General features: G+C 53.7%; 1 protein-coding gene across 2 annotated transcripts; it reads right to left on the reverse strand.

The window, feature by feature from the left end:
* Positions 1-630: 630 nt before the first annotated feature.
* Positions 631-20,414, reverse strand: MAN2A2 (mannosidase alpha class 2A member 2; the record flags this gene model as incomplete). Of its 2 annotated transcripts, XM_082841512.1 has the most annotated exons (22): positions 631-3,169; positions 3,907-4,017; positions 4,177-4,371; positions 6,324-6,457; positions 8,881-9,022; positions 9,204-9,337; positions 9,600-9,714; positions 10,011-10,133; positions 10,359-10,595; positions 11,115-11,280; positions 11,448-11,515; positions 11,750-11,864; positions 12,037-12,219; positions 12,426-12,628; positions 12,936-13,113; positions 15,579-15,765; positions 16,128-16,301; positions 16,518-16,645; positions 17,095-17,266; positions 19,180-19,324; positions 19,415-19,672; positions 20,244-20,414. In XM_082841512.1, the coding sequence occupies 22 exons, from the start codon at positions 20,412-20,414 to the stop codon at positions 3,017-3,019; spliced, it is 3,492 nt and encodes a 1,163-aa protein (XP_082697638.1). In that variant the 3' UTR covers positions 631-3,016. The 2 variants fall into 2 exon arrangements, with proteins under 2 accessions (XP_082697638.1, XP_082697637.1); XM_082841511.1 differs by having other exon boundaries at positions 3,907-4,371.
* Positions 20,415-20,583: the final 169 nt, after the last annotated feature.

The raw sequence follows: 20,583 nt of genomic DNA on the forward strand, positions 1-20,583 counted from the left end.
CTGAAAAGTATATTCAAAAAATTTGAATCAAGCACAAGTAATCCACTTTCCTGAACTGCAAACACTTTCTCAAGTACATATAAGGGATCCGGTTCCGGTTTTGATGTAACCCTCAGAACTGTGAGGCCTCAGGGCCAGAGCCCCGTGGGAAAGGGTTGCCGCTAGCCTTAAAATAGTAGGCCCCTTTCCAAATTACATGTGCAGAAGACTCACCTGGGAGCTTGTTAAGAATGCAGATTCTTTGGCCCCTCCTCCCAGAGACTGGTCCAATAGGTTCTGCTAAGGAATCCGTCTCTCCTCTCGTGCACTAAGGAAGGGTTTTGGTTTTTGCTCTTGTTACAGGTCGGTCTCTGGGATCCGTGGCTCTGCCGCACAGATGCCCATTTCAGCCTGCGGGCTGAAGGAGGAGCCCCAGTCAGGGCAGGCCAGGAAGCTGGACTTTCAACAAGGAATTCTGGTGATTCTGGACCACACCTTGAGCAATGCTGCCTTATGGAGTTCTAAAAGGCCAGTGTGTAGGAGTAAACATTTCAGTTCCTGGCAGATGAATAACTTCACTGCACATCTAAGACCTCCAGAGAGAACAGCCTTTATTCTGCTAATTTCCTCGGGGGTTCACAGATTCTCCTTTATCATTTGATTACAAATTACATTATACTTGCAAATAACGCCTGCTATAGTGTAACCGCTTAGAATCCTTTACTAATATGATTATACTTCATATTTACTGAGCTCTTATATGTACCAGGCGCTGTGCTAAGCACTTCACACTGATAAACTTCATTCTTTCACTATGATGTAGACAGGATTCCATGCGCCCTGGCCTGCTGCTGGCAGCAACGCCCTTGGATGACCTGGAAGAACTCAGCTGGTCACTGCTGAATCTTTAGGTTGCTGCTTAGCAGGCCCCAGTGACTTGCTCCAAGGAGCCCAAAGCAAGCTATTCTCCTGAAGTAACTGTACTCACCAATTTTTGAAGCGCTGCAAATATTTTCTCCCAAATCTGTCATTTGTGTTTTAACCTTGGTGGTTTCCATCATATGCAAACTTTCAATATATTTTTGGTGGTAAAATCTGTTTATCTTCTCCCTTATTATATCTTTTAGGTTTCATGTTGTTTAGAAAAGACCTTCCCACACCGAAGGTATAAAAATATCCTATATTTTCCTCAGTAATTCTGTAATTTTTTTGTTTTTTCTCTCTAGAGCTAATTTTTGTGGAAACTGTGAGGTAGAGAACTCTTACTTTAATAGATAGGCAGTTATCTTAAAGTACTCTTTATTAAATAGTCCATCTTTTTCCCACTTAAAATACTCCTTGGGTCCTGTACCAAATCCCCTCACACCTGGGTCTGATGCTAGGCTCTCCCTTTGGGTCCAGCAGTCTGATCCCACTCCAGGTCACTCTGACTGAACTCATGGTCGGTCGAGAGTCCCCTGGGAAATCTCGTAGGACAAGTGTCTTTTACCCACCTGAGCACCACCGTCCCGGACTCACCGTCATTCAGAATTTTCTTGGTATTCTCACACATTTACTCTTCCAAATGAACGTTGGAACCCATTAAATTCCAAAAAGTATCCAATCTCACTGGAATACATTGAATGTATGAGCTGATCTGGAGAGAACCAGAATCTTTATAGAAACGTGATGTGCCTTGTTTGCTCGGTTAAGGTCTTCAGCTGATCCTGTTGGATTGTACAGGTCGGGCGTTCTGTAACCCTCCCTCATCTCTCTTATTTGCCACACTGCAGGGGTTTAGTAGTGCCAGAACACAGCTAAATAACAGTATGTCCTTGACTAATTTCTGACTTTACTGGGAATGCCGGTGGTATATGACTCTTTAGAAGGCCACTGACTGTTGGCTTCAGATAGAGACACCTTTGTCTAGGTTAGGATGTTTCTTTGAAATCTTAACTTACTAAGAGCTTAATAAGGGATAGATTTTCAATTTTACCGAATATCGTTTCAGCATCTCTAGAGACGATCATAAATTTTTCTCTAATAGTCGCAGCTGCAGTGAAGGCTAATGAGCAGCCACGGTGCCTCCTAACTCAGTGTGCATCTCCCTAGTCCCCGCACCAGGAAGTGATACTTCTGTGGAAGGATGACCAAGGCGAAGCTTCAGGGCTGACTGTAGGAACGATGACGAAAGCTTTCTCGAGTTGCCCACCGCAAGCTGGAGGCTTCACTTTCTTTCCAGGGAAAGGAAATATGCCCGATCAAACGCCCCCATGATGGGAAGCAGCTCTTCGGGACAGTGGTGTACAGAGTGCAGGAACCAAAGAGGAGTCAAGTAGGGTGGCCTCTGCCACCATTCCACAAATCAACACACAGACCAAGTGCCCAGTCTGAGATGGGGTTTTGGTACCTGAAGTGTCCCATGAGCTCCGGTCATGACAGTCTTCACGAGTCCTTCCTGCCACACTGCAGCGCCTGGCCAGGGCGTGAGGGTCAGGGAGCACTAAGAGTGGAGCCGTCACAGAAAGCAGCGATTCCTGCTACTCCTCCACCCCACTGCTAACTCGCGGTCCCCAGCCCCCTCCTCCTGGCAGCGCTCTGTTCCTGCCTGTCACACCAGGACATGTAGCCCTTACACAACCACAGGACTCCCCGAGAGCCAGCTCTTGACTACTGTGACCCTGATGCTGGGCTATTACCCACTCAGGCCCCCCTGCTTCTCCTCCATCCCATTCAGGGGAAAGGATGGGTGCTTGAGCCTGCACCCAACTAGGTGGACACGCACAACCCAAAGCAGAGGCTGGCACCGCCCACTCTGATCTGACCAAGGGCCTTCTCTCCTACAACTCACTGGCGCCTGCCCTAACCACCCAACGCTGGGCTGTGGGTTGCCCCTGAACACAGAAGCAACGATAAAGAGAAAATGAGGGCACAGCCCAGTCTGTCACAGTTCTGAGAGGTAGATCAGGACAGGAGACCCAGGGTGGCATGTCCAACCCGATCTTATGTGAAAAGGCCGTCTCTGTGGATGAACTTTCTCTTCAGGCCACAAGAAGCCTTAGCCCAGGCGGAGGCGAAAGGTGGCGATCTCCATGGGCTCCAAATAGATGTCAGTGCTGTTGGAGGGCGAGGCCAGGGGGTACAGCAATGTCAAGGAGGTTGGCTGCAGGAAAACCACATCCAAGCCACGGAAGAGGCTCCCCAGGGCCACCTGTGGGGAGGAGAGAAGGCGCAGGGCAGTGCTGGGGGCTGACACACCAGATGCTGCTGCTTTTCCTCTATATAACTTGTATGAATCTCACAGAAGCTATGGGCCTCTCCGCAGCAAGGTGCCTACATACACAGGTGAGCCTGTGCAACCTTGAAGCCTGTCCACAGACCTTAGGGTAGGAACTGCTGCACTGAGCTGTGAGCTCTTTGAGGAAAGGGACCATGTCTTTTTTTTTTTTTTGGCCGTGCCATGCGGTTTACGGGATCCTAGTTCCCCGACCAGGGATTGAACCTGGCCCAAGGCAGTGAAATCACTGAGTCCTAACCACTGGACCACCAGGGAACTCCCAGCAGGGATCATGTCTTGATTCACTTCTGAATCACTGGTGCCCAGCACACGGAGGCATTTATCAGTGCCAGCCTTTGCTGGCTTAAACAATGAACAGAGTATGATGGCTTTTAGTTTTTAACTCCTGGTGTTTCCATTTGTTTGATAGAGGTCCGTACACATGAAACAGAAGTTCTCCACCTGGACACCTTGTCTGGAACTGGCCGCTGCCAGGCCTCAGAGGCTTTGAAAACACATGTCAACAGCTTCTCCCTTGCTCTCCGTAAAGCCCCAGAATAACCATGCCACTTCCCCCCTTGCTGCCCAGCCTCACTAAGCTCTTAGCTTGCCATCCCCGGTGCTCTGTTTCCCTGCCCTCCTCTCCCTTCCCGCACCTGGGCCCTGCTCACCTTGCCTTGGCTTGTGGTGCAGTTGAAGCCCAAGTTCTTGGCCTCGAGGCCACAGTCAAAACCCTTGCGGTGTAAGAGGAGCGCAGTTTCGGCTGAGGGCAAGCTATCATCCTGGTGACAGACCACAGGGCAGCGGGGAGAGGGGGGGGTCTCTGCAGGGCTCACAGGTGTAGCAGCGCCTCTGCCCGGCAGGCAGGGCTGGGACGGGGAGGAGTCTGGGCAAGGAGGGCAGGGTCCGCCCCGAGGGTCAGCACTGAGCGGGACACTCACCTCTGCCTGGAGCGTCCGCAGGTTGAGCAAGTGGAAGTCACAGGGCAGAGAGGAGGCCAGAGGACGAAATGAGCACAGAGCAGGGCCTGGGGGCTGCCTCTTGGCCACGGGCAGGGCGAGCACAGGGGTGTTCAGGTACATGGAAGTCAGGTGACTGAGGAGGGACGGGTAGCTGGTAGAGGGGCCATCTTGGACCTGGAAGATTGGCCCGAGACGTGGGTGAGGAAGTGGAGCGGGGGGAGCAGGAGGGTAGCAGCACGTCCAGGTCGGTTTCTTTGGAGAGAGCTTCCCTGATGTGTCTGGATACAAGGGGTGCCTGACTCCAGGACTCTTCAAATGCGGTCACTTCCCACCTCACACAGCTTAGGAAGGGCTACCTCACCAGGCCAGCGCTCCTCTAACTATGGAGGCTTTCTGCTCCCACAACACCATCGTGAGTCACACACTCCCATCAGCAACATCTCCTGTCACACAGAGATTCTCAGTGCAGTGAGAAGAAGGGAAGACAGACAGACGGATGCTTCACCATGGAGGATGGGCCTCTGATGGAGAAAGTCTCTGGGGCAACCCTGCAGCTTCAAGCTCGACCCCGTCTCCACAGCACCAGCCCTGATGCTCGGGCCCGGCAGTCCCCACAGCTGTGCTGACTGAGGACTACTCCTTAGATGGCTGACCTAGACGTCACACTCACAGGCCTAAGCTGGACTTTCCTCCACGGCGGCTACTCTTCCATATTCTGGATTTCTGCTCTTAGCACCACCCGCCTTCCTACTGTCCAGAATCTCGCACTTCCCTCAGCCACGATCTCCGTTCCCACCTCGGCAGCGTCCTCACGCCCATCGCCGGCTTCTCCCTCCCGTGGCTCATTTCAAGCCACCAAAATGTCCTGCTTGAACAGTCTTTAAGCTGTCACCCCTGCCTCCGGTCTCCCTGAAGATCCCCCTGAGTCCCTGCTGTGGGAGTGACATGCTTAGGGCAAAGTCCCAACAGTGTTCTCCCAGCTCAGATCCCTCACTGGCCTCCAGGAGGAAGTCCAGACTCTTCGCCAGGCACTGAAGGCCCACTACAGTCTGCCCCAACCTACCCCCATGGCAGCCCAGCACTGGCCACTAGAACTTTCTGCAATCAGGGAAATATGCTATATCTGCACTAGCACAGCAGCTACTAACCACTTGTGGCCACTGAGCCACTTGAAATGTGGCCAGTTTGAATGAAGAATCAAATTGGTTATTGTGTTTTGTCTTAATACGTTTACGTGGCCACAGGTGGCTAGTGGCTATCACACTGCACAGGCGGCTCTGGTCTAGCTGAGTGAACTCACGGCTCTTCCCATTCACGTTCCTTCCTGCCTCCCACCCTGTGCCTCGGTTCAAGTGTGTAGGGCAGACCCCCATTCATCAAAGACGTGCGTGGATGACATCTCCTCCAGGAAGCTGTCCTTGATCCCCTTGGCCCACTATGTTCTCTCACTCCTCAGGACCAGTGGACATACCTCTTTTCGACCTTGTATTTTCACACACATAACTTGGCCCCCACCCATACTCACGAGTCAATTCCTAGAGCTCTGAGGCAGTATCTTATGCATTTGCGGCCCTCTCAGTCCTTACAGCATAGCGGGTGCCCAGCAGCTCTTTGATGAGTGAGTGACTGAGCCCCAGACAGAGAGATGGAGCAGCGGGCTCTGCCATCCGCCAGCTCCAACTCCAGCTACAAGTAACTAACACTAGTTCAACACCCCATCGCTGGCCCTTACCTCTCGGTGCCCGCTCCTGCTGCTGTGAAAGATCAAGCCCCTAAACATGGCTGCCAGTTTGGAGAAAAAGCCAGGCTGGTGGGGGCAAAGAAAGCCATGAGATGAGCAGGGCAGGAGCAGAGCAGGTTAGAGGACACAGGGGCGGGGGTGGGAAGGTGGGAGATGAGCACAAGGAGGGCACAGGCGACAGGGTGCCGTGGAGAGGGAGGTGCCAGGCTGCATGAGATGGAGCAGCAAAGCATCAGACTCGCTTCCCCGCCAACCCGGGAATCAGGCCCTACTCTTGCTACCCTTGCCCACCTCTAATACGCTCCCCAAGCCCTAGGCTGGAACCCCAGGGCCACCCACGGGGCCTAGCCTGACCTGGCTCCCTAGGGGGAGGCCCAGAACTTACCTCCCTGCCCAGGGTTCGCCGTTCCAACAGGAGACGGAAATGGTTGCAGGTTCTCTTGTTGTCCTTGAGCCCTTGGCCCAGGCCTCGGTTGTCGTCCTGCATTAGTCGCCGGTCCAAGATCACCTCCAGCTGGCCTAGGGAAGTTAGCTGTGAGCCCCCAGCCTGCCTGTCTCACCCCCAAGCAGACACCGACCTCTGGAAGCAGCAGCCCACCAAAGCCCCGAGGGAAGAGCCCAGGGAACTGGCTGGAAGCTAAGCCACTCAGGGCACAAAGCCGCCATGGAACCTAGAGCTGGAAGGGGCTGAGTGAAGGACTGTGACCCTGGCAGTTCACTGCCTGTGCTCCGTGGCTCAGGAGCGGGGGCTGGCCCGGGTGCCCAGGCAGAGAACCGTCTCTAGGCTGGCCACATACAACAAAGTGAACAGCAAACACAACAGCCATCAGCAGCTGCTGCAGAGGCCCTGACCCGGGGCAGGTTTTCTCAGGTGGGGCGGATTTTGTTGTGACTGGAACACACGCTTCCGGCCCTGGTTCTACGTGGGGGCAGACTCCAGGTCTGCCTGCCGCGTCTGTCAAAAGGAGGGAGCAAGAGGACAGCCAGATGGCATATCAGGCAGAGGCTCAGATTAGGTGTTATTTGGGGTTGCCCTGCAGACAAGAGATGGCAGAGGATCCTTTGCTTTTTTTTTTTTTTGGCTGCACCGCACACAGCATGTGGGATCTTAGTTCCCCCACCAGGAATTGAACCCACGCCCCCTGCATTGGAAGCGCGGAGTCTTAACCACTGGACCTCCAGGGAAGTCCCCAACCTTTCCTTTCTTTTAAAAGTATGTCTGAGGGGACATTCCTCATGGCACAGTGGTTAAGAATCTGCCTGCCAATGCAGGGGACATGGGTTTGAGCCCTGGTCCAGGAAGATCCCACAGGCTGCGGGGCTACTGAGCCTGTGTGCCACAACTACTGAAACTGGCGTGCCTAGAGCCCATGCTCTGCAACAAGAGAAGCCACCCAATAAGAAGCCCGTGCACCACGACGAAGAGTAGCCCCCACTCGCCCCAGCTAGAGAAAGCCCGCGTGCAGCAACGAAGACCCAACGCAGCCAAATAAAAAAATAAAATAAAAATAAAAATATGCCTGGAGAAGGGGCTCACTCAAAGCTGACATATGTTGGAATGAGGATTTTTCCCAGCATCTGTTTTTTTCAAGAATCTCTTGAGAGAAGCCCATACAGACGGCTCTATCTGCACTCCCATCACCCCAGCCGATTCTGACTTACGTAGTTCCTCAGTCTTTACCCTGAGCAACCACAGAAAGGCACCCCAAATCCTAAAGTGGACCGCTTGCATGTAAAACAATCGCCTGTTAGCGCACTGTTTTCCAGAAGGGCAGAGACCAAGGGAGGATGCTGGGCTGAGTTAAGAGTTTTACAACCAGAGTGATACTGGGCAAAGGGGCAGCAGAGCCTCATGCCTTCCAGCAGGGAGTCAGGTCCCCACTGTGCTCGCCACCGGCCCCGCAGAGCCTAGACTGGGCACTCTTGGCTCAGGCCTGCACAAAGGCTCTGCCCCAAGGACAGACGACCTGAAGGCCTCAGAGGCCACTAAGTGCAAACTGTTCCCTTTACCCTGAGGCTATGGGAGCCACCTGGGCTGGCCCAGTGTGACCAGCTCCAGGTCAGTCTCCTCATGTCCTCGTTTTGATTCTTTTTTTAAAAAATTTATTTATTTAATTTATTTATGTTTGGCTGCGTTGGGTGTTCGTTGCTGCGCATGGGTTTTCTCTAGTTGCATCGAGTGGGGGCTACTCTTTGTTGCGGTGCACGGGCTTCTCATTGCGGTGGCTTCTCTTGTTGGGAGCACGGGCTCCAGGCACGCGGTCTTCAGTAGCTGTGGCACACAGGCTTCAGTAGCTGTGGCACACAGGCTTCAGTAGTTGTGGCTCATGGGATCTAGAGCACAGGCTCAGTAGCCGTGGCTCACAGGCTCTAGAGCACAGGCTCAGCAGTTGTGGCACACGGGCTTAGCTGCTCCGCGGCATGTGGGATCTTCCCAGACTGGGGCTCGAACCCGTGTCCCCTGCATTGGCAGGCGGATTCTTAACCACTGCACCACTAGGGAAGCCTCGTTTTGATTCTTAAGAATGTCATTCTCTCTTTTTTTTTTGTCATTCTCTCTTTTAATGACCATTGGTAGGAAGGCAGGACGTATCTTTCTCCTTTGCTAAATATTTCATTATAACACTGACTACACTTTTCCAACTGTCCCTACTGCCATCCCTGTCACGAGAAGTTGGCTGCACACCTCAGCTAAGAATCACCCTTCAATACCCTGATGCTTCTTGAGGGGATCCAACAGGCCACCCACCCCCAGTCACCTCCACAGCTGCCTCCACCAGGGGAGAGGGTGACAGCATGTGTCTGCCTTCCTTTCATCTCCCGCTGGTGTGTGACTGATGGACAGGAAAGATGGAGAGGCCCACAGAGAGGACAGGCCTCGGTGGTGGGGATGGGCTTCTCGATCTTGCCCTCTCCCCCCGAACAGCGCCTGCTCCCCTCACCATCATGGAGGCTGGAGACGCCCAGGGCCTGGGCAGCGTGCAGCGTGAGGCGGCTCTGTGCGTCCTGGAGGCAGGCCATGACCGGCATGGGGTAGAAGTTGGCCTGCAGGGGCAGCTTCTTCCGATACCGCCGGGGCTGCACCTGCGGGGGCAAGGCCAGCAGATCAAGAGAATCCGGGCACCATTTGGGCCCCGATCAGTCTTGCCTCCGATTCCTCCTGCTCTGTCTGAGCAGATCACTGCCAGGGCCTGTGATGCGGGCAGTAAACACAGTCCAAGTTCTGTTCCATGGGGTCTCTGGGGCCCCAGGCCTGAGGCATCACCTGAAAGCCATTGAGGTCCGTGAAGAAGGTGCCCTGGCTGTCAATGTCTGTGTGGAGGCGCAGGGCCAGCTCCTTGTTGACGCAGTCCCGGATGTCCACCAGGGATGACACGTCCAGAGACAGCCCCTCCACCCCTGGGCACAAGACAAAGGGAGAGGCTGAGCGGCGTGAGCCACAGCCTGAGAGACTGGGCTGGGAGAGGCTGTGCCCAAGCCCCAGGCAATTCCCAGCATTTCTGGCCAAGGTCTACTCCAAGAGAGTTAAGAATCAGACCCATCTCAAATGATACGTCTGTTGGGAACAGATGCATGACTAGACAACAGGCAGAAAAAAGAGCACATCACAGCCCACGGAGCCCGCACCGCCTTCCCTACCTTCCTTGTCTGCAGGGCTCACCTGGCAGGTTATAAAGCCGGACTACCTGGTGAACGTGCTCATAGTAGGCCACCACCTCTGAGAAGAAAGGGCCTTCCGTGATGCGCAGCACGGGAGGGTCCTTGGGGACATAGGGCTGGGGAAAGAGCAGGTGGCCGCTGAACCCACGGCACAGAGAGCAAAGCAGGGACATGCTGGCCCGCGGTCAGGCAGGAGGACTTGTTCCCAGCAGGCTCTGGGCTGAGACCCCTGGCCGAGCCGGGCCCAGGCTCCCAGGCAATGTTCCTCAGTCTCCCACCCCCCGCAGGGGCAGTGCAGGCGAGGCACACTGGCAGGCAGGGTCGCCCTGGACGAAGGCCCGTGCCCTTCTTCCTGCCCTCCGCTCCTGAGGCCTCCAGGGCCTGCTGGGGTTTGCAAGGTGTCTCTAGTTACCTTGGCCTCGCCATCGGGCAGGAAGAGGTAGGCTCCACTCTTGTCTTTGGACGAGCGGGTGCCATAGATGAGGAACTCCATGCCCACCCGCTGCTCCTGCTCCTCGTCCACCCTTCGGATGCTCTGCCGAGAGACACAGCCCTGACCCCTGGCCCCACGCCCGCGTGTCAGGCCCGCCCCCGGGAGGGAGCCCAGCCCTGCTTCCCTGTGCTGTCAGCTCGGGGCCCGGACGGCCCGCTCCAGGGTCCACCACGAGTCAGGTGGCAGTGCACTCATGGTCCGGAGGCAGCTTGCACGACCCCCCCGACATGCGCGCCCTCCTCCGGCTCCCAGCCCCTGGCCCTTTACCTTGAGGAGCCCGGTGAGGCCTGAGAACCAGACCTGCATATAGCGGTTGCTGAGGGCGAAGTCGCTGGTGCCAGAGTCAATGACGCGTAGAGGGAACGCCTCGTGCCTGCTGACGGACAGCTGCCGCCCATGCAGGTAGACACGCACGGAGGAGGGCAGGGTGCGGGGCCCGTCCAGACCCAGCTGCAGCTGCAGCACGCCCAGGCCCAGAGCCGGCAGGCGGACGGGCACAGATACCTGCGGGCACGGGAAGGGTGAGGAAGCGTGGGCCACGGCATGGGTGTCAGTCTTGGATGCAGGCCTGGGGTTCTGGCCCTGAGAGGCTGAGCAAGTCCCTGCACCCACTGGGGCCTCGGTGCCCTCCGCCCAAAGCACAGGTGATGTCACTTGCCCCTGGTCAGACTTTCATGAGTCTCAAATGATATTTGGAAAACTATGAGATGGTAAACACACGTTAAGCTTTCAATAAATATTTGTTGAATGAACAAACGATGGGGCAGCATAACTGCCATTTTTACTGTTATCATACTATACGAAACTTCCCCTTCCTTTCAAGGACAGACTCAAAGCCCAGGAGTGACTGTCCTCTGGGCAACCCCCCTCCCCAAGACTCTGGTCCCCAACCTGGGGAGTAAGAGGGCTGCAAGCAGGAGGGTGGGAAGCCAGTGTCTGTGGGCAGTGTGAGGCTCCGGGGAGAGGCCAAGGATCAGCACAGAGGGCCGAGGCCGGGCCCCACCTGCCAAGTCCCCGCCTCACCTGGTAGACGTCAGGGACCATGTCAGTGGCAGAGCTCCAATGCGCGCTGACCTGCACAGCCAGGGGCTGACCCTCCTCTGTAAGGACCCGCACCCGGGGAGAGCTGACCAGAAGGGACACCACGCTGAGCCGCTCCTGCTCCAGTGGGTTGAACAGCACCACGTACCTGTGAGCAGAAAGTAGGCTCATCCAGGAGGCCACTGCTCTGGGGGCAGTGGAAGCAGGAACAATGGCCAGGCCAAGAATCCCTCAGTGGTTCAGCAGGGTGGGGGTGGGGGGGTGCCCAGAGCCAGGAAGGGGCTTTGCCTCTGCGCCTGGCCCAGCCCGGCTCACCTGGGTGAGGAATCCAGCTGGATCACTGTGCGCTCTGGTAGGGCATCGTGATTTAAGCGGGTGTCATCCTGGAATGAAGTGGGTGGGAAGAAAGAACTATCATGGGGCTTGGCCTGACTCGGAGTCTTGCCTCCCCCCATCCCCCAAACGTGTCCCAGATGGGGACCAGCAGCTGCACCAGGCACAGAGCTTTCACTCCAGGACTGGGAAGGAAGAGAAGGACAATGCCCTCGCACCACAGTTCTCGGCACAGGACTGCACACCAGAGGGTCCCCCTGAGCAGGTGCAGGAGCGGGGCTCACCATTTGCAGGAAGGGTGACTCAGGGTCAAAGCGGTAGCTTTTCTTGTCCCCCAGCACCAGATAGTGAGCTGCGTTAATGATCACCTGCTTCAGGTTGACAAGGGAGCGCAGAAGCCTGGGAGGGCGGGCAGGAGAGGGACCATGGGAGAGGTGACCACCGAGACACTGTCCACCTGCCAACAGGGCGAGCCCTTGGCAGGCCTGCCCACTGACTGCCCGGTGCATCCTCCCTTTTGGGACAGCGGGTCAAGGCGTGGAGCTGATGGGGAAGAGGAGAGGGCTCCCACCTGATCCCATAGTCCACAACAACTGCCTCCTTGGCAGTGCCAGTGATAGCGTCGTGGTGCTGGAAGAGTCCCAGTGTGCGCCGAGCTTCCGTCAGAAGGGCGAAGTTTGAGAGCGGGTACTGGCTGGCCACTCCAGAGCGCCGGGCATGAGCCACAGCCAGGCTGTACAGAATCTCTGCCCCCCTGCCCAGAGAGAGAAGTCAGCCTCCTGCCATCCAGCTCCCTAGAGCCCACCCTCACTCTGCAAGGCCCACTCCTCTTCCTTTCACCCCTTCTCCACTTGTCTTGGTCTCCATGCCCTTCTAGTCCCTTCTGAGCCAATCCAGCCCCTCCTTAAACCTCAAAGGCTTACTCTATCCCTCCAGCCTGGAAGGGGGGGCAGGTCTCACCGCAGGTGCGCTTCCAGGACACGGTCCAAGCTCTTGTAGAAAGGCCGCGAAGTGTAATAGCCTGTCCAGTAATGGTCCTCCCGGTCCGCGTAGGAGAAGAAATCCCCGCTCAGCACAGGAAACCCCGGAGGCTGGGCCCCTGGCTCCACCCCTGTCCTCTTGTATAGAGCATCAAAATAGTCGGAGAGGGTGCCAAACTGGGCCTGTGGGGACCACCATAAACCGCTTCCATCAGTTCCAGAGTCTTCTGGGAATTGCGGCCCCCCAGTGCTGCAGTGGAGGCTAGGGGCAAGGATGTTTGCCTATGCAGAGAGTAGTCACCATGTCCTACCTTCTGGGCCTCAAGAAGCTGAGGAACCTGGGAAAGAACTGTGACATAAAAGGGAAACCGTGCCCAGAGTTGGGAATGAACCCCTGCTTTGGAGCAGTATCGGGGAGCATGAAACCTCACAGGAAGGGCTGGGCTGCAGCACCACCGAGGACCCCTCCCCGGTGAGTGTCCCTTCACACCTGCACGTGGAGATCAGGCTTGCTGTTAAGGAAGTCGAAGAGCCGCTGGTAGTTGAAGAACTGGGCATCCCACTCCTGGGGCTTGTCATATCGGAAGTCATCGCCCAGCGGCACCAGGAGGACGTTGCTTCGGAAGAGCCGGGACTTCTTCCTGTACTGGTCCAGGAGCAGGCCTGCCCTGCAGGTGGGAAGGGGGACGGGCCCCACATGGAGTCTCACATTATAGGATCCTCAGCAGAGCCAGCCTGAGAGGAGCCCTCTGATACATCCTCGTCACAGAGTCACTCGGCTTGGGGGTAGATACCTCATGGGGTGAAACCCAGTCCCAGGGAGCCCAGTGTTCTCCAAACAACTAGAGTTCTTCCTGATGCATGGCTTCAATTCCCTGGCCCCAGTTCTGCCCTTGGATACCACAAAGAACAAACCAGTCCTCCTTCCCCATGATGGTCTCTCAGACATATCCAAGATGTGTAAGCATTCCCCTGCGCTTTCTCATCAGCCTCTGCAATCCCAGCCCCCCTATTTGGTCCCTATATAGCAGCTGAGAATCCAGTCACCAGCAGTTCTCTTGAGTAGCCCGTCTGCCAGGATCCCAGAGTGCGGGGCCCAGCGCTGAATATGGGAGTTCAGGGGAAGGCAGGCCACACCCCCTAGTCTGGCCAGAGCTGCCGTGGGAGCGGTGTGTGCTTATACAGGCATGTCTGGCGGCCCCCACTGTCACCCCACCATGCTGACATCAGTGATCATGTTTTCTGTGCATGCGGCCCAGCAAGATATTTTCTCATCCTGAACTTTCCTATTCTGTCTGCTGAAGCTAAGGGTAGACCTTACATTTATCTAATCTTATCTGGTTAGGTTCAACCCACGTCCCAACCTACTGAGATCTTTTGGGATCCTGACTCTGACACTCCAGCTTTGTTTGCCACCAGTTAGTGATGCAGCACAGCCCTAGACTGAAGAGCCTGGACTTGGGGACTGGACTACACCAACACTAGCACTGTATGCACTAGCTGTGTGACCTTGGACAACTTACTTAACCTCTCTGGGCCTCAGTTTCTATAAAATGAGAAAAACATCAGTACCTACTGCCATAGTATTATGAGAATTACAATGAACTGAGTGAATTAATATTTGTTAAGCACTTAGAACAGTGCCTGGCACTGTTCTACATAAACATTTATTATTTCCTTTTTCATCCAAGTCATTAATGTAATCAACAGAAAAACAGAGACCTGTGGCATTAAAGCCTCTTTCTCTTTTTAGACCAGCCTGGTAATTGGCATGTTATGGGTGTTACAGTTCAACCAGCCACTAATGTACTTAGCCATGCTAGTGCAGCTTGTTCTGTTCCATTTTGCTCTCAAGAAAGGACTTCTCAAATACCACCTCCCCCTAACTTATCATCCTTGTAAGCCCTGTAAAGGAGAAAACGAGAGCTTCCCTGGTGGCGCAGTGGTTAAGAATCCACCTGCCAATGCAGGGGACACGGGTTCAATCCCTGGTCCGGGAAGATCCCACATGCCGCGGAGCAACTAAGCCCGTGCGCCACAACTACTGAGCCTGTGCTCTAGAGCCCGTGAGCCACAACTACTGAGCCCCCGTGCCACAATTACTGAAGCCTGCGCACCTAGAGCCCGTGCTCTGTGACAAGAGAAGCCACCGCAGTGAAAAGCCCGTGCACCGCAACGAAGAGTAGCCCCTGCTCACCACAACCAGAGAAAAGCCCGCGCACAGCAAGGAAGATCCAACACAGCCAAAAATAAAATAAATAAATTTAAAGGAGAAAATGAGGTTATCTTCCATGACTTGCTCTCTGTAAACCTGGCCTGGCATCTGTAGATCACAGCTGCTGCTTTCAGAAAAAGCATGCCTTAAAAGCCCTAGATTCTTGCTTGGAATCAGCATTTAGATTTCTGGATTCTGGAAACAAAAGACCACTTTCTTTTCCTTCTGGTCACATGTTTCACCTCTTGGACATCATGGAAATCGGAGGATTGCAACATGAAAACCCGTTCAACTTGTTATATTCTTAAGGCCAGTCCAGTTCTGGCTAAATAATTGTTTACCTCTCTCTTAATCCACCTTCTCCCAGGGGAGCTGATTTCAGCAACATCTTTTGGGGTCCCTAAGGATTCTCTCAAAGGGAACAGGTCTGTTTTCTCAGAGGCTGGAGGCTGTTGGGCGGGACAGAATGTGCATCTGAATGGGATTCTGGGTGCACAGAGCACTGAGGATCCCGGGTGACTTCAAGCCAAGGCAGGAGGACTGAGCTTAATGTAGGCATACCAGACTGAAGGTTGTAAGGCACTGGATCTAATCTGAGAATTACTTGCCTCAGTCAGTCCACTGGCTTCGACAGTTTGTTAGGACACTGGAAAACATACTCATTTGGGAAAATAAAACCATTCTGGAAAAGGTGGTTCCTTAGAGCCACTCACTCTAGTTTTCCAGGAAAACACAGTAAAGGAACTGTCACTGCAAGGGCTGTGGGCCTGAACTCACCAACCGAGCCCACCCCCATTTTATGAATGTGGAACCCGAAGCCCCCGTGCAGCAGAGCCCAGACCAGAAGCCAGGTCTCCTGACTCCTCTGCAGAGTGAAAATGACACCACCACACCTAGTCCAGGTCTGGGAGCAAGTACCTCTCGGCCACATTTGTCTCTGTGATAGCCCGGGGTGGCACCTTCCAAGGGCAGTTGATGCGCCCCCCGGGCAAGCGCTTGAAATCAAACTGGCAGCAGATCTTGGGATCCGGGCCACATGTATGGGGGACGTCATAGCTGTAGAAAGGCATCATGTGGCAGAAGATGTCTGTGCTGGAGTCCGAATCTATAGAAAACACACCAAGCAGTCAGCCCCTGGAGCTGGGCACAGGGATGCCGGGGGTGGGAGGGGATCTGCTCCAGCTAAAGGTGTGAACTGGACTTAAGGCTGCAGAGGACATGCAGGCCAATGGTCAGGACACAGGGAGGGCTCTGGAGCCCACAGCTCCTCCAGGAGACAGACAGCAGGCTCCACAGAGGCCAGAGATCAATGTGATCCCCACCTAACCTGAAGGAGAGAGCTTCTGACGGTCTGCACCAGTGTTTGTTGGTCTGCTCTAAAGGACAGATGGGTCTTATTTCTGATATCCCTGCCCTTTCCCAGTGGGAACCACTGCTGTGACCCCCCTCCACCCTACCTGGCCTTACCCCAGGTCTGCCTCCACATGAACTCCAGGCTGTGGGTGGCAGCAAAGTGCTTCTTGATAGCATAATGTACCCTCTGAATCAGCATGCTGGTCAGGTTGGCACGGCGCAGCAGGTAAGGCATGGTGGGGCTGTATCCAAAGGGGTCCACTGCCCAGCCTGAGCGCGGGGTTGCACCTGGGCAGGGGCATGGAAGCCAGAGGCCTGAATGCCTCAGGGCCTGGTCTCCCGGCACAGGGGCCCCAGATCCCGTCTTGCCATCACACCACACCCACGCTGGTGGAACTAGCCTAGAAAAGAAGCACTCCCTGCCAATCCTTGTGCCTTAGAGCCCCCTGCTGTCCTCTGGGCCCAGCTATGGGGACAGACTCCCACTGCTGAGCCCGGACTCACCGAGGTTTTTCTCCAGCCACTGGTGTCCCTCAATGAGCTGGTCAATCAATGCAAAGTAGTGGGAGTTGGCCTCATCCGGCATTACCCAGCCTCCTGTTGCAATTTCCAGCTGCCCGTTTCCCACCAGCCTGGAGTTAAGGACTCACACTCAGCCTGGGGCAGAGACCCTCTGCTCAGTCCTGCCAACCAGGTGCCGGGACCTGTGTGTACTGGCCTCACTGAGCCAGTTCACCCAAACCCAGGACCAAGACAACAGACATGCGCCCTCCTCTCTCTCCAGCCAACCTCCATGCTGTCCTGGCTCTGCTTATTCCTGGATCTCTGTCTGCGCTTCCAGGGGCCAGGCCCTATGCTTTCTCTTCCCTGTGCTCACACTACTTTGATTTCTCCTAACACTAGTGACCCTCAAATCAGTTCTTGCCTTCTCATTCCTGGCCCCTCTACCGTCATTCCTCATCTCTGACAAGGTTCCCCCTGCCTCTCCCTGACACCTTGGCACCTGCAGCTCCAGGAGAGGACTTCACACCCATCCTAGGGCCCAGAGAATAGCCCTCCTGCCTCCCCAACTGGCACTGGCCTTCGGACTGCTGCTCTCTTTTGGGCATTGATGTTGTCCCACCACTTGGCGAAGAAGGAGACTTCCGCCCAGATGAAGCGCCGCCGGGGGTCCTCTTGCAGCTTGGACACCATGTTGTTGAGAATGTGCTGTGTCTGCTCTGTGTAGTACTTGTCAAAGGTCTTGAGCCAGCCTGGGAAGCCAACATAGGGTCCCCTGAGGATGCCACCATCTTCTTCAACTGTCTCTCCCTTACCTTTGCCATCAGGAAGCCCCCCCCAGACAAAGCAATCTTAAGAAAAACAGACCTGGAGGAATCAGGCTCCCTGACTTCTGACTATATTACAAAGCTACAGTAATCAAAACAGTATGGCACTGGCACAAAACCAGAAATATAGATCAATAAAACAGGATAGAAAGTCCGAAGATAAACCCATGTACCTATGGTCAACTAATCTACGACAAAGGAAGCAAGAATATACAATGGAGAAAAGACAGTCTCTTCAATAAGTCGTGCTGGGAAAACTGGACAACTACATGTAAAAGAATGAAATTAAAACACTCTCTAATACCATACACAAAAATAAACTCAAAATGGATTAAAGACCTAAATGTAAGGCTGGATACTATAAAACTCTTAGAGTAAAACATAGGCAGAACATTCTGACATAAATCACAACAATATCTTTTTTGATCCACCTCTTAGAGTAATGAAAGTAAAAATAAACAAATGGGACCTAATTAAACTTAAAAGCTTTTGCACAGCAAAGGAAACCATAAACAAGACGAAAAGACAACCCTCAGAATGGGAGAAAATTTTGCAAATGAAGCAACGGACAAAGGATTAATCTCCAAAATATACAAACAGCTCATGGAGCTCAATATCAAAAAAGAACCCAATGAAAAAATGGGTAGAAGACCTAAATAGCCATTTCTCCAAAGAAGACATACAGATGGCCCAAAAGCACATGAAAGATGCTCGACATCGTTAATTAGTAGAGAAACGCAAATCAAAACTACAATGAGGTAACACCTCACACCGGTAAGAATGGCCATCATCAAAAAAATCTACAAATAATAAATGCTGGAGAGGGTGTGGAGAAAAGGGAATTCTCCTACACTGTTAGTGGGAATGTAAACTGGTACAACCATTATGGAGAACAGTATGGAGGTTCCTTAAAAAACTAAATATAGGGCTTCCCTGGTGGCGCAGTGGTTGGGAGTCCGCCTGCCGATGCAGGGGATGCGGGTTCATGCCCCGGTCTGGGGAGATCCCACATGCCGCGGAGCGGCTGGGCCCGTGAGCCATGGCCGCTGAGCCTGTGCGTCCGGAGCCTGTGCCCCGCAACGGGAGAGGCCACAACAGTGAGAGGCCCACGTACCACAAAAAAAACCACACTAAATATAAAACTACCATATGATCCTGCAATCCCACTCCCAGGCATATATCCGGGGAAAACCATAATTCAAAAAGATACATGCACCCCAATGTTCACTGTAGCACTATTCACAATAGCCAAGACATGGAAGCAACCTAAATGTCCATCAGCAGAGGAGTGGATAAAGAAGATGTGGTACATATATACAAAGGAATATCACTCAGCCATAAAAAAGAAATCCCATTTGCAGCAACTTGGATGGACCTAGAGATTGTCATACTGAGTGAAGTAAGTCAGACAGAGAAAGACAAACACCATATGATATCACTTACATGTGGAATCTAAAAAAATGGTACAAATGAACTTACTTACAAAACTGAAATAGAGTCACAGATATAGAAAACAAACTTATGGTTACCGGGGGGAGAGGGGGGAGGGATAAATTGGGAGATTGGGACTGACATATACACACTACTATACATAAAACAGATAACTAATAAGGACCTGCTGTACAGCACACGGAACTCTACTCAATACTCTGAGAACACCTATATGGGAAAAGAATCTAAAAGAGAATGTATATGTGTGTACGTATAACTGATTCACTTTGCTGTACAGCAGAAACTAATACAACATTTTAAATCAACTATACTCCAACAAAAATTAAAAAAAGTAAAAAAGAAAGCCCACTCCACACCCTGGCTCCCAGGGTCTGCTGGGCCCTCACCTGGGTCATTGTGAGAGTGAGGGACTACAAACACCTGCAGGTCTTCGGTGTCCCAGTCGTGCGGGCTATAAGAGATGTCAAAGCCTTGCTTCCACACGCCGCCATCCACGTTGTCAAATGGTAACTCCTCTGATACAGTCAGCATCTGCCAGGCAGGAGAGCAGCTCAGTGCCCCAGCCATGGCCACTGTGGGTCCCTGCCAGCTCTGACTCTTACCTGCAGCTCTGGCTCTTACCTGCAGCTCTGGCTTCTGGCCCCGGACCCCCAAAGCAAATTGGCAGTCTTGAGGGGAGATGGAGAAGAAGCTGGGTCGGGGCTCTGGTGGCACCACCCAGGAGCCATTGGACATATAGTACGGCAGCAGGGCAGGTGGGCCCTCCACGTTGGCCGTCAGCTCCAGCACAGAGTCCTTGATGTGGCTGATGATCTCATGATTCTCCTCCAACAGCTGCTCCAGCTGTTCAATGCGGTTCTGCAGCACAGAAATTTGACTCTGCCAAAAAAACCAAAAAGCAATCACTCCCAGCTCCTTATGTCACAAGAAGGATCTCTGCATGGGGCCCACCACCTGAGGCCTGACTATGATCCTTCCCTCCCCAGTCAAAGGCAGGACCATGAGCCTACAGGGCTGGATTGCTCTGGTCAGATAAGGGAAGAGGTGTGAATCACTACTGAAGACTGCAGTCCACTTGGGTTGGGAGTACCCTCACTCTCTAGCTTATGGATGGCAAAGATTTCACCTCCCATGCCTATTCTCAACAATCGGCGTTGCCTCTCAGGAGCACTGTGCTGACAAGGACTGCACTGGGGCTTAGTGGGAAGGGATGCTGCAATCCATTAGCAATGTCTGCCAATAATTCAGGAGGACAGAGCAGCAGTACATATTGCCATTTTCCCTCCCTCCTTTCTTTTTGCCATCACTGCTTTCAGCTTTGAGTTTCTAGAAAATCTGCCTATTGGGAAGGAATGTTCTTGCCCTGGGCTGACATGACTCTCCAGCTGGGGCAATAACCCGATCCCAGATGATTTGTGTATGAAGAGATCAGCAATCAGGCATGACTCACCCGGGGGAAGTTCCCACCGTTCTGGTGTCGGGTGGGATCATGCTGCACTCGATCCAGCATGAGGTAGAGTGAGAAGACAGCCACACAGAAGATGGCAGCCCCACACACTGTCACCTGCTTTTTCAGCTTCATACTGGCCTCCACACACACCTGGCCGGAGGGACACCACATGTAGCTCCAGCAGGCAAAAATCCCTTTGGTGGCCTTTCCACCAAATGCCCCAAGGAGTTCCTGAGGGCTGCTCTCGAAGAACACCAAAGAAAAGAAAGCTTCTAAGCACCGAATCCCGACACTGGCTACGGATCCTGACCCAACCTGGATCGTATTCTCTTGGCTGAGA

Source organism: Leucopleurus acutus, assembly GCF_964270905.1.
Source record: "Leucopleurus acutus genome assembly, chromosome: 1".
Taxonomy (NCBI): Eukaryota; Metazoa; Chordata; class Mammalia; order Artiodactyla; family Delphinidae; genus Leucopleurus; species Leucopleurus acutus.